The sequence below is a fragment of the Podarcis tiliguerta genome (assembly GCF_965153285.1).
Source record: "Podarcis tiliguerta genome assembly, chromosome: 7".
Classification (NCBI taxonomy): Eukaryota; Metazoa; Chordata; class Lepidosauria; order Squamata; family Lacertidae; genus Podarcis; species Podarcis tiliguerta.
This window is the reverse complement of record NC_139540.1, coordinates 49,954,923-49,968,640: the sequence shown is the minus strand read 5'-3', so window position 1 is coordinate 49,968,640 and position 13,718 is coordinate 49,954,923. Positions and strand designations below refer to the sequence as shown.

The 13,718-nt window shown below is 42.8% G+C and overlaps 1 protein-coding gene across 4 annotated transcripts in view; it reads right to left on the bottom strand.

The window, feature by feature from the left end:
- CDH7 (cadherin 7) overlaps positions 1-12,170 on the bottom strand; it is a 121,102-nt gene extending 108,932 nt beyond the window's left edge. The window contains exons 1-2 of one of the 4 annotated variants that reach the window (XM_083450124.1): positions 11,992-12,170; positions 431-655 (exon numbers count right to left, since the gene is read on the bottom strand). In XM_083450124.1, the coding sequence (XP_083306250.1) occupies positions 431-655; positions 11,992-12,117 (351 nt within the window). In that variant the 5' untranslated portion in view covers positions 12,118-12,170. Of the gene's footprint in view, positions 1-430; positions 845-11,071; positions 11,164-11,323; positions 11,869-11,991 lie in introns of those variants that run through there. The other 3 variants (XM_083450125.1, XM_083450127.1, XM_083450126.1) reach the window with 3 other exon arrangements.
- Between the last annotated feature and the right edge of the window lie 1,548 nt (positions 12,171-13,718).

The following is a 13,718-nucleotide window of genomic DNA, read 5'->3' as shown; positions in this document are numbered from 1 at the left end:
AAGTGGCACTTTGGGAAACATGAGACCTTTTGAGACAGTTTCTGCTCAAGCCAAACACATTTATTTTCCATTAAGGCCCACAAACCCTTGCGATTGCTTTCCTGATCCCACTGGCCAAGGGGCCGAGCATATTTCACAAAAGGTTCAGTGTCACTGTCATGGATACTAACAGTAGTGCCAGAGGTACCAATGGGGCTGAAGACTTTACACAGGTCTACCAGTGTGAGTGAAAATGGAAAGGTAGCAACAAACAAGAATCACACTTGAGGGATTTGTAGCACGAGGCCCAAGTCTTCTGAAATAAATGAATCTTACTTCCAAGTAGATGTCTCTTTACCACAACTTATTCTACAATAATTCATGATCACAGTTTTAGTGGCTTCTGACAGACAAGTATCTCTGCCATAGGACAATTGATCAGATCTCCTACCTTTCCTACATAGAGGGGATCATTTCCCATGTATTCCTCCAGCACGAAGAACTGATTCCACACCCAGCTGCGTTTGGTTCGTGATCTCCCAGATTGGAAATAGGGCTTTGACCTGGATCTAGGGAGTTCTGTTTGACTCATCCCAGAAAGACAGAGGAAAAGCGCTATTATCTGCAAAAAATGGCAGAACTCCACCTTGCCAAACTTCATTTTTTCTTCTTCTCCCTGTGTGAGGAAAATAAAAAATAAAAAACCTTGACAAGAGAGAGTGGGCACAGATCCAGTTGGCTTAGTAGCTGTAGCCTCCAGCAGGATGTCAGCTGGGAGTCCGGAGATAATAATTTGTGGAGTGTTCGATTAAAAAAGGTCTCCACTACTGAATAGCCTTCACAAGAGAAATGGTGTAAGAGGCACCTATAAAGGAAAAACAGAAAAGAACTGTTGTCAGAATTATTTCTTGGTAAATTACATTTCTTTCAGCTTTCATTTGCTGCAACTTGTACTTTACATTTCGCCCATCAAAAGGAAGCGAGATGCAATATTTTGGCATTCTGGGTGCTTTTTCCTTTGATTACTGTTATTGAGCAATGGCTAAGTGTATCTATGTTTGAGAAAGAGAAAGACTGAGAGTATTTCTTTTTACTAGCAGAGAGCCTGTCAGGATTATGTCCTGAATTTAGGAATGGCCTCTACTGCCCCTTGGCAGTTCTAGCTAACACTCTGGAGGTGCAGTGAAGAAGGGCCTCTGAAGAGGCATGAACATGATAGGTAGGTTCATATGACAGGGTATCTGCAGTTACTAAGATATCCTGGTCCAAAGCCATTTAGAGCTTTAATGGTCAAAACCAGCACCTGCAGTATGAGACTTGGAAGAAGGTAATTTGGGGTGGGTAGTTGACTCTTTGCCCTGCAATCCTCTGCCATCAGGCAAGAGTATTTCATCCCAGAGACATATACTTTCTAGGTTGGACACATTGGTAGTGACACCCTCTCAACTATTTCTAAGCACATGCTGCTCCTGCAATGTTACAGTAATGCCATACCAATGTCACAGGCAGATGCTCTGCCACTAATATTTAGCATCAGGGTGCTAATCCTATTGTTTTACAACAATAGCTGTAAACCTAAACATTATCACAAGGAAATCTATTTCAGCGGACTGGAGCTGACATCTGAGTAAACATATTTAAGATTTAAAATAAAGTATGTGGTTAGTTGCCATTGTGCTATATTCTTAAAGAACACAGTACAATGTTGGAACTTGGTTGAAGTAACATACAAAGCACAGGGCAACCTTGAGACTGTCATTATATCTCAGCCTATATTACTACCCTGGACTGTTGATAAAATAAAATGGAGGTGGATTGGGGATGATACATACAACACTGTGAACCACTAAGTGAAAGGGTGGCATGAACATATAATACAGAAATGAAGCACTTGCATTTTCTTGGAACAGCTCCATCAACTTTAGTACCAATTAGTCAACCAACACATGCCTCCTTTGTGCAATGTTTGTGATATGTCTGTAATATGCAAATAGTCTGTAATGCAATATGGTGGCTTCAGGTGGATGGAACATGGTAACCTAAGCAACCATTTGTCTTATCAAATGTGCCCCCTCTCTCTGCATATGCTTCTCAAACCTAGCTCAAAGCAGGTATCATATTCCTTTCATTGATCTCTTTATTTTCCTTTTCCCTTTTTATACCATTGTTATGCTATATGGCAAGTTGAATGTTTAGAACTTCTCTCAAGTGGAATAATTATATTGTAGGGTTTTGTTTGTTTGTTTGTTTGTTTTTGCCAGCGGCAGCCAAAGTGAGGTAGCCAAAGTAATGTTCTCCAGATGCTGCTTAACTCCAATTCCCATCAGTCCCAGCAAGCAACGGTCAGGGATGATGAGAACTGTAGTCCAACAATGTTAAGAGGGCAACAGGTTGTCTATCCCTGCCTTAAATAGTAAGTGCTAGTTGGCAGGCCAGACCAGGCCCAGAAAGTATCAAAAAGCAAAAGCCTAACCAGGGTGCTGTTGATTTAATTATAGCATGTTTGGATGTCTTAGGGGCAGGGACCAGTTCTGCTCCTCTAGCTGTGGAAGTCACACAGGAAGCAGGTGTGGCTGTTGATACTCCAGTGGCCCCAGCAACAGGTGAAGCATTTGCATCCCAGCAATGGAATTGCCCAGGGTGGCATCCACAATCTTTCAGTTCTTTAAGCTGTGATGCTCCCTTACTATACTCTTCAAAAGGTACACAAGAACCATAACACAAATAAAAGCATTTCTGATTACAGAATCCATTTAATGCCTTTTTATAGTACTTCCTTGTAGCAGAAGGTCTCTGCTTAAGAGGCTGGTGTGATAAACCACAACCCAACTGTGTATGCTAACTAAGCAGTAGCAATTTATAAGTCTTCCTACTTAAAACATCAGTGCTTCATTCTGTAAGGCAGAGAGAGAGAGAGAATATATTAGGTTAATGATCCCAATAACCTTAAAATACCAGGTTGGGCAGGAAGAAATGCTGGGGGAAGATTTTGCTTCTACTGAATCACCAAAATATTAAACCGCCATCAGCCAATCAGTCAGCACAAATGTGTGAATGGTTATACATATACATATACCAGTTATGGAGATCAACATGAAAATGATTTCAAAAGTTATATTACTGATATGATAACTGCAGCAATTGTTGGCGACTTGAAGCTGAGAGACAACTAACATCACAATCACCAAATGATGAGTCATGTTGGATCCCTCCCCCCGCCCTGGCCGCCCCACTTCTAAACACCTCAGGCAATTATTCAGCAACAGAGAGGCAAGTTGGCAGTTGTTAAGCCTATCATGGATTGCCAATAGTTTGGCCTTTCACTTGCAGTGTCTATCTTTTAAACAGAATGATGAAATCAACCTGGAGTTTCTAATTAAACCACAGCTTTAAATAAGACTTAACAATTCAACACAAAAGAGATGTCACTTTGTTTCTTTCCAACTAAATTCATGGGTAAACACTGAGAGGTCTTTAAAAAGTGCAAGAATGAGGGTGACTCAATTCAGATATCATAACAAACTATGGACTGCATTAATAAAGGTTGTTAAGCTATGGTTAAGAGTCCAAGCATACAGGGAAATTGTGATTTTTGATTTACAGTTGCTTCTCTGCTTTTATGACTTCCGCCTTTTGTTTTCTATTTGCTCAGTCCTTCTGTTTCTATAAGGTACCTTGCCCCACAGCCACAACTATAGTTGCAATTATAGTTTGTCAATTCAGGTACTATAACAAACCATAGTAAACACAATATACAAACCATGTTGTTGTTTTTATTATACTTATTTCTACCCCACCTTTTTCCTGATGGGTCTCAAGACGCTTTTGCAAATCTATTTCAAATCATGTTTGGTTTGCTGGCTGATAGAAGAAGAAGAAGAAGAGTTTGGATTTGATATCCCGCCTTTCACTCCCTTTAAGGAGTCTCAAAGCGGCTAACATTCTCCTTTCCCTTCCTCCCCCACAACAAACACTCTGTGAGGTGAGTGGGGCTGAGAGACTTCAAAGAAGTGTGACTGGCCCAAGGTCACCCAGCAGCTGCATGTGGAGGAACAGAGACCTGAACCCGGTTCCCCAGATTACGAGTCCGCCGCTCTTAACCACTACACCATACTAGAAGCCATGGTTTGTCCAGACATCCTACCAAACTATGATTCAGTTTCCCTAACCTAGACATGGTTTAACGGCTGAACAGTGCCTGTTTCTGCATCCTTCCATTACTGTTCTAACCACACAGATCCAGCTTAGTTGTAGTAGCCATCTGATATTGATAAACTGTCATCTTCCTTCAGAGAGGCAACAGATTGTTATTTAACAGGGATAAAAATACCAGCTCAATTTTCATAAGAAATGTCAGTAAAACATTTGCAATATGTTAGGGCCTCTTTTCAAAGCACTTTGAAATGTCTTGCTCCCAGGAAACATTTATACTCCACAATTGCCGTAACCTTTATTGTGACAAAAAAAAAAGCTGCTATCCTTTCCTCTAAACCTGAAGAAGAGCGTGAAAATTGCCATGTGGAGAGCCACTATAATCCAAAGGCACAGCCATAAGCAGCAAACAGTCAAGAGCTTACCCACAGCCACCACTGTGGAGCTATCAGAAACAAAGGGCTGCTGAAGGAAATGGCAGTCTTGTGTCGTTGCCTCCCCCTCCATAGCATGTGTTTTCCAGTTACATCATATCCTGACATAATTTCCCTAAGCATTAGCACCGCTTCACTTTATTGGCGGCGGCTGGCAGGGAACATGCAGTGTAAAGAAATCGGGCTCCGTTGTAAATTGAACTATATATTGCAAAGGACACGGGGACGAAAATTGAAACGTTTTGGCTGGTAGCCCTGTGTTTATTATCATGGCTGCATAAACACTATATATTTAAACCACATATTGAAACCCCCAAAGAGTCCTGGAAACTCTAGTCAGTGTTAGAAACTCATATACAATCTAATCACCAAATGACACCTTAAACCTGGGTTACGGTCACCACCATGGAATATCTGAGTGCTGTTTTTGTTTGTTGTTTTGCAGTGGACTTTATTGTTGTTGCTGCTGCTGCTGCTGTTATTATTTTCATTTCTACAGTGCTTTATGTTTTAAAGAACGAATCTCAAAGTGGTTTACAACACATGAAAACATTAAATAAAACAATCCGGAATAAAACAAATTCAAGTTTCAATGAAAATATTTCAGGTCCTTCTCTGACACTTTGTTTTCCCCAGTCGTCTACCTGGCATCTAGAGATCTCCACGTGGTTGCAAGTGGACACGTGTCATTTGCAAAATGCGTCTGGTGACTGGCTAATTTTGAACACTGACAGTAGTTTAAGGGTGCTAGTTCCCGGGGGGGGGGGAGTAATGTGTTTTAGACGTGCTTTAAATATATGGTGTGTACACATTACATATATATACTATCACCATGGCATAGTAAGAAACCTTACCGACCTTTTCATGGTAACAGAGGTTATCAATAACTCCCCTTAGCACAATGCTAAATATCTGAAAGAAGAATTATACAAAACCACCAGAACCTTGAGCCAGATGCAGTCTTGGGAAGGGGGCATCTATACAGTTCTGGTGTCAGATACACAGGGAGTGACTTTTGTGGGGCTACCTGAAGCAAGTAAACAAGTGACTAACCCTGGCCTACAAAACACTGGCATCGTTTGCAGGAAGCCCTCATTATTTACCCATTTTCAAATGGGTTGAGCAGGATGTTTCATTGTTCTAATTATTTTTGTTCAGTTAAGTGGCAACACATTTTTCCAACTGGATAGTTTACTTGCTTTCGTCTTAATGGCTGTTATTTTATCTGCACAAATTCTTTACTTTTATTTCTTTGCCTTTCCAGTCTGTTTAACACTGCGGTGTAGTAAACTTCTAAAAAAAAGGGGGGGAAGCAATATCGAGTTTATAATATCCTTCCATTCTTGCAGAACAGTCAATTATTTATTAAATATACTTTATCCCCTGTTTCATATAGAAGTATGTACTAAAGCTATAAACACACAAATACACATTACTGAGCTATATGTATGTGTCGGAATAAGCATCGTTTCAGGATCATTTACTGTACAAAGTCGTTAAATATCATCACAGCTTTCATATTACTGAAAGGCCTTTTAACTGCCAAGGCATACATTCAAGGCTTGTGTTTGTCAGCTTCAGCAACTAATATTACTACCACTGAAAGCAATAAAGAGACTGCACCTTCCTCCTACGATTTAGGTGTCATTTGTGTCATCTCTGCTTCAAGGAGTAAAGTACTAAGTGAAGGAGAAAGTGACTCAAAGATTTTGTTTTAAAATGCACTTGTCTCAACCTTGAATGTCTTCGGAATGCACAATTGATGAACGGGCAAAAAGAGCTGGAGGAAAAATTATTTGCAGTTGCAATTAGCGTATATGTTAAACATCTAATTATAACTGAAGATCAAACAGTTCAGAAGGGTTTTTTAAAAAAAACCCTCAAGTTCTATTAAAAACTCTATTTTTAACTCTAATTTGAAATATTTTCATTTTTTATCACTGCAGCCCATTGTACTGTGAAAGAACTCAGCATTTTAATTCAATAATCTCTATACAAAAACACAGAGAAGCATATTCTCTGGTGCTTGGTTTTATATTGCGATAGGATACGATAATCATGTATATTTTACAGAAAGGGTTTTTTAAAATAATATTAATGAATAACTACTACAAATCCACTCCAATATGTTTTAACACACATATTTAGATCACTAGCCTATAAAACTGTTGAGGTTGTTTTTTAATTAACAATTCTTGCTACCTGCAGGTAACCTTAAGTGTCCCATTGGGAAAGAAATTGTATTCTAAAATATAGTGGCAAATAAAGTTTCACTTAAATTTTTTTTGCACCTGATCTCAAGTACATTTGCTTGGAAATAAGCCTCACTGACTCTATGAAGCCTATTTCCAAGTAAACTGATTTTTAAGGTTCCAACCGTTATATATGGAACACAATGCCCATATACTGTGATTGCAAACACAGTTACATGAAAGTTACAAGGACTTACTTCCAAGAAACTGCCTTTAGCACTGAGCTGTGCTTCACAGTGTTCATATACAAGCAGTCATTATAAACAGTTAACTATAGCATGCGGCCACAGATTTAGACAGGATGCATAAGATTTTCCACACCTCTAAAAATACTAATTATTATATTTGACTACAAATATGATCAGCACCATGATAGCAATAATTGCAATTCTCATCCAGTTAGCTGAGATGTCATGAATGAGTGAGCTTAACAGTGTTTACTAATATGGGCAGTATTTATATAGCAATTAAACTATGGGAAGTGGCATGTTCTTTCCCCTGATCTGCCATTTTGGGGGAAGACTGATCTTCTGCACAAGGCTTTGCCCCATCAGTATTTTTCTCCTCTATTCCTGACCTCCACACGACACGACCACCAATGTATTCCTGTTATAACTTACGGACCCATAGAAAGGCAGCTTGCTCTAAGAACTTTCCATATCTTATCCATGTCATCCACAGGGCAAGAGTTCTCCATTGCAAGGTCATGTGCAGCCTTTTAATGCCCTCAATGCTTCTTTCACATCTATTTCCCATTTTCTTAATGGCTTTGGCTTCTCAGCATTATCGCACCGCCCAGTTGTTAACCCCGATTCTTACTTTCCTTGGAAACAACCCTGATATGGAGAGCAGACAATGGCAACTAGAAAATTATACCCCACCTAGGTCAACAGTGCAAGATCTATCCCTTCATCTTCACACTACTCCACAGTCTTTCAATCAAGTAACGCTCTGTGTGTTGTGATAATTCCACCATTGACTGCTACCCCCAGAATCTGAACTACGACCCCTTGAATACTTGTGGAAGCAGCAGGTCTGCCCCATGATAGCTGATCAGCTATAGCTACAGCATTTACAATTTGTCATTCTGTTTCACAAACCCACAGGGAAAACCAAATTGCTTTTGGTACAACATCTAAGTCCGCCTCCTGTGGGCTTTCAAGCATAACTGCACACACCTCTCCAACCTTAAAACAGAAATGTTCAATTTTTCAGGCATGTTCAATGCACCTTTGCTTCATGGGCCCTAAGCAGGTGTGGAGGGAGTGGAATCTAGGTAGTTACAGCATACACCACAATTATAACTAGATTGTGATCCATATTACAACTGCTGACCCAGATGTTCTCAAAGACAGAAGCTGTCTTGTTGGGAGAAGTATAGGAGGGTTCCCTTAAGAAGACAGTTCTCTGACGCTAAAGGTGGCTTGATTATATGCATTCAGTTCCCTGTATTAACTATTAAACTTGGCTAAATAGTCACAAAGGAGTGAAAACATATATGGCATGCTTCCTGGTATCTACATCCAAGGAGCATGAACTGGTCCAAATATACGGCCCTGCTACATCGAACTAAGTCCCGGTTCTTCAAACTCACAAGAAAGGACTTGACAAGTTTGCAAAACAAAGAAAAGGCATACTTCTGGGTATGGCATGGTTTTCTGTAAGGACTATATACAAAAAAAAAAAAGTGATAATGATTCTTTACACAATGCTCAAGAAACAGGACTAAAGTGCATGAAGTTTTTACAACTTTTTAAGATGTGTGTTTGAATTTTACAACATGAAGTTGAGTAACCCAACCCATTTTCCTAAGGTTTTCTCAAATGAGCCTATGATATTAAAATGAGCACATTATTCCAGTCAAATTCCCCTAATTCTCTTTCTTTCTTAAGATAAGTGGAGAGGGAAATCATTTCAAAGGTGAAAAAGAAAAAGCCATTCCATCATTTGGAGCACTTTATCCAATGATAGCCTACTAAAGTGCTGCTTCCCCTGCATGCCTCAACACACACACACACACACACACACACACACACACACTAAGTTTGAGCTCTTCTGTCATGCTTCCATTAGTCTTCCACTGAGGACAAAATTTCAAGAATTCCCCCAATGTCCATTTGGGAAAAGAGAGGACAGTCTGTTTTTCTATGCTATTTCTATAGCTAAAGCAGAGGTTCAGGAATCAAATCCAGCACTCAACTCTGCCTTTGTTTTCATTTCCTTGTCAAGATTAAGACATCTCCATATACAGAAGGGATTACTTTGTGGCAGGTCCCTCCCTGCAAAGCCACTATGTTCCCAGAGGAGGCACTCCTGTATTGCTGCTTATAGCTGCACATTCACACCACCTATCTTTATGCACCCCTTCTCAGCAAGGCTCAGCTGATGCCTTACTGTCATGAGAAAGCAGAAGATAAATCTGGCAAGAAAGCACACATAAACAAATGGTACCTCATAAGCTAAAGCAAATGAAGACAGTTGAGAAGAAAATGTTACTGCAATATCTGGTTGTGAGATAGACAATGAAATCTTACTTCATCCCAGGCTGTGCTAAGAGTTTCTCAACTCCAGATCACTTAAAAGTTGAAAATAAGAAACTTCCATTAACTACTTACATTTTTTAATACTTTGGGATAAAAAAAAATCTTCTTCACTCAAAGGATGTTGACTCAGGATGAAATAAACATGGTTTTCTGTAGGAATAGCAAATATGCCCAGCCCAGCGGCTGACTTTTCTAAAGGTTAAACACATGCATGCACCAAAGACCTAGGGTGCAGGTTTAAGGCATTGAAAACAAGACGTCAAAATGAGGACCATACTTCTTAGGCAAAAATGGCCATACTCTAGGATGCATTGCAGTTCTACAGATGCTCTACAATTGCTCTCTTACACACAAGGAAAGCAGAGCACTGTGGTTCTATCAGCACAGGGAGACTTAAAGAGTGTCATTGTTAACACCATCCCTCTGACCTATAAGCGGTACTTAATTAGTTATAATCTTTCACTTTTTAAAGGTACAATGTCCTCCAATTAACCCCGAAGACCTTAAAAGTTTTTGCAGAAAGATGATCACTATTAAACACTGGATGGTGCTGTGTCCCTCGCCCCCTTATCTTATCCAGCTTAAGCCTTCCATGTGTAGTTCTAGCAAAACCTGAAAACTTTTGGTATTCGCATAGGAATATCCTTACTGGTTCAGATCATCATCCATCCGTCTCTAAGTCCTGCTTCTGTGTCTAATCTCAAGTATTTTCTGTTCCTAGGAAACCTTTATCAGCTTATTTTAATGCCAAACAAAACATTGATCAATTAAGCTCCATTTCTGTCAGCTGATTTTATTTACTTATTTGAAATGTTGCTGCTCTTTATGAACAGCACAGGCCATACACATTGTACTCCCTCAGGTACTCACACCTTGTGATGCTTTAAAAGTTAGACTTGGAGATTTTGAACTGAAGACAAAGCTCATCTTCAGTCACAGATTTCAAAGGTAAATTATGACAGCACAGCAGGGAAATACTTTTAAAGAAACCTATAGTTATTTTTTTGCTAAACACCCTGAGTACTGCCATGCCAGTTATTATCAATCGTTGCTGGTATTTATGTATCTGCAGCTTTACAATTTATATTCTGACTGCCAGAAAACAACCAGACTCCTCAATACCATTTCCTACCACTGACCCGTCAGGATATCTGGCTACCTGACATATTAGCACTCACACAAAATCCCAGAATCCAAATGTCAACAGAAAAGCTAGGTTGTTGTCTTTTGCAAAAGATGAACATATCTGACTTTCACTAAAATGCATAAATGGAAAGGACACCTAAATTCATCTACCATCAAAATTAGCACAATATAGTCAGAGGGGTGCCTACAGCAGCCTATATGTGATTACCAAGAGGGGTTTTGGTTGTAATTGATGGTGATTGGCTGCTTGTGTCATCCTACCAAGGTATAATTATATCCAACAAAGCCTTAATATTTTTATTTTCCAAAAGAAAGAAAGGAGGGGGAGAGAAAGGACAATATGTCCTGTTAGATGAAACAATGAAGTCAAGTGTCATTTCAAGTCTGCTTTGACTCCAAGCACTTTCTATCAAACAGGGCTGTTCTTCCCAACAACTGAAAAGGATTAAAGTATCAACGATTCCATTTGCGGAATCAAAAAAGCTTCACCGAGCACAGTCTCTCCCCCCCCCCCTCCTTAAACCCATCCCTAACAAAAGTCATCCTGAAGGCAACAGGGACTCACCTGACATCACAAAAGGAAGACCTGAGCATTAGACAAAATGTCCATTTTAGTTTATCGATCAGCAGGACGTTTGATCAGCTAGGCAAGCAGGGCAAAAAGCCAAATCTAATTTACCAAAAAAGAAAAGGAAAAAAAAGAATCGGGGGCACACGCACGCACATGCACACGACGGAGGTCAGCAGGAGCCAGTCACACACCGCAGAGGGAACCTCACTAAGTGCATGCTAATTAAAAACACGCTCTCACTTCCACCTTTGCAAAAATTGCGAAACAACCCGGCTTCCAAAGGATTGAGACGGCAGAGGCGCGCGGAGATCTGCCTGCATCACTAGCCTTCCAATCCACAGCATCAGTACCAGCAGCAGGCAGCAGGACAAGCGCAAGGTGGTAGCAGTTTAGCTCTCCAGCAAATTGCATGGGGCGGCGGGGAGGGGGGATGAGAAGCTTTGCCCCCTCCCTTGCTTCCTTTTGCAAGAGTAGCTGGCTTCGTCCCAGCTGCCTACGTGATCTACCTCCTGAGCCATTCTCGAGCCGCTTTCTTTCTAAGGGTCCTTATGGGGAGTTTGTTCCCCGCGATCATATCTTGCTATCTATGGCATCGACTGGTGGGAGGGCGAGGGGAAGAGGCAGCAGAAGTCCGCTCCGGGTGCCTTTTGCAAGCTCGGCGAAATCGAGCATTTCTCCCGGGGAAGCCTCTTTGCCCAGGCAGCGTCTTTGCCGCCAGCGAGAGACGCGATCGGCGAGGCAAACTTCGGGACGCGATCCCCTCGCCCGCCCGTCTAGCCGCAGAGCGGTAGCTGACTTTGCCCCGGGACTCGGGAGAAAGGCTTGCGAAGGAGGAAAATGCGAAGTGGGAGGGGAAGGTGGAGAGAAATTAACCCACCGCTTTCCCTGCAATTGCTCTCACGATGCAGCCTTACCTGCTTATTCCGCGCTGCTTCCTTCCCCGCGCGTCTCTCTCGCCTCGCAGCCGCCGTGCCAGAAGCCTTTAATCCAAGCTGGCCGGCGCCGGAGCGGCGAAGTCCTGGCCGCCTCTTCTCGACCATGTGCCCGGGCTCCGCTCGAGAACTTGCTTCGCCTAGGCGAGCGGCTTAGCTTCGGGCGGACGCCGACACAGGGGGTTCACTCCCCGCCAATCGGAGCCTGCCGAGAGGCCGCCAGAGCCAATGAGCGGCGAGGGGGGGTGCTCCTGCGGCGCCGGGCCCCGCCCCGCCCTGCCCAATCGGCGCCGTCCGCCCGAGCGCGGCTGTTCAGCGGCGAGGAGAGCCCCGTTTCCCCGGCCGATCGCGAGCGCCGCGCGCCTTACCTTCGCCCGCTTGCTCGCTCGCTTGGAGAGAAGAGGCGGCCGCGCTTCCTGCGCCTCGACTGGCGATGGAGAGAGGAAAGAGATCCAAGGAGAGAGTCCCCGGGATGCGAGGGGCGGGCGGCTGCAGTGCAAGTCGACCCCGGGATCCGTTTTAGGGAGCCCATCCGGAAGGAAAGAGATCCAAGGAGACGGCTCTAGACCGGGAAGCGAGCTCCCGGGACCAGCCTTCTTCATTAGGCAGAGCGAGGCCTCAGGCGGCCCATTCGAGGTCTCGGGAAGAAGGCAGGGAAGTGCGCCTTCCTTAGTTTATTGTCATGGCATCCTTGCATTTCTATTCCTGCCCCGTGGGATGAAAGGTGATCTATCAATTTAATTAATTAATAAAATACTTTCCGGGACTGGGAAATGATTTGGCTAAATATGCATTTACTTTTTCAGGGGACAGAGGCCTGAGGGGCAGCTGTCCCCACCCTCCAAATCAAGTAAATAATAAAAAAAAAATACTTAACTAAAAGCAGAACTTGCAGAAAGATTTTGACAGATTTTTCTGAGCACTTGGGGTCAATAGAAAGTAATTTAAAGCAACTGTTGTGGAGACATTTCATTCCAAATCTGCTAGACAGAGCCAGACAGAGGAGGATGACAGGTGAGTGCCCTTGCCCTGCCCCTCCACACATAAATCCATGGACAGACATGTGCGATGATGATGATGATGATATCAATATCCCACCATTCCTCCCAAGGAGCTCATGGTTCTCCCTCCCCATACGGTATCCTCACAACAAACCTGTGAGGTAAGTAACTGGCCACAGGTCAAGCAGGGAGCTTCATAACCAAATGGGGAGGCCCAATTCGCTAACCGCTGCATGGCACTTACCCTGCCTTGGGCAGCAGAGCATCCCAAGCTGACCTTGAACACCCATCCTCCTCACCAAAAGACAGGGTGAGCAAGGAAGCTAGGGCTAATTGCAGAGTTTGGTGTTGTGGGGCAAGTGCCCTCAATCCAGCCATGTACACAATAATGGCAACAGGGCCTGCTGCTCAGGCTCAGCTGCTGTTCCCATGCCCAGGAAGCCAGGAGAGTGTGTAGGGTTTTCACTTGTGGAGGTACCTCAGCCGTAAGGCCTGAGTCTCTCCATACTGTGCTCAGACGGGGCTCCTGCTGTGTTCCATTTGCTTGTCTTCTCTCTAGAGTGTCCACACAGGCCTCATATCCACTCCCACAGCGCCCAAAGGGAAAGAGGAGATTTACCAGGAAGGAGAGCTCGTTTCACTCAGCTATTCTGCTTGTTCTGTGGGTAGCAGTAGTCAGGATTGGACCTGCGCCTCCCTACTGTGCCA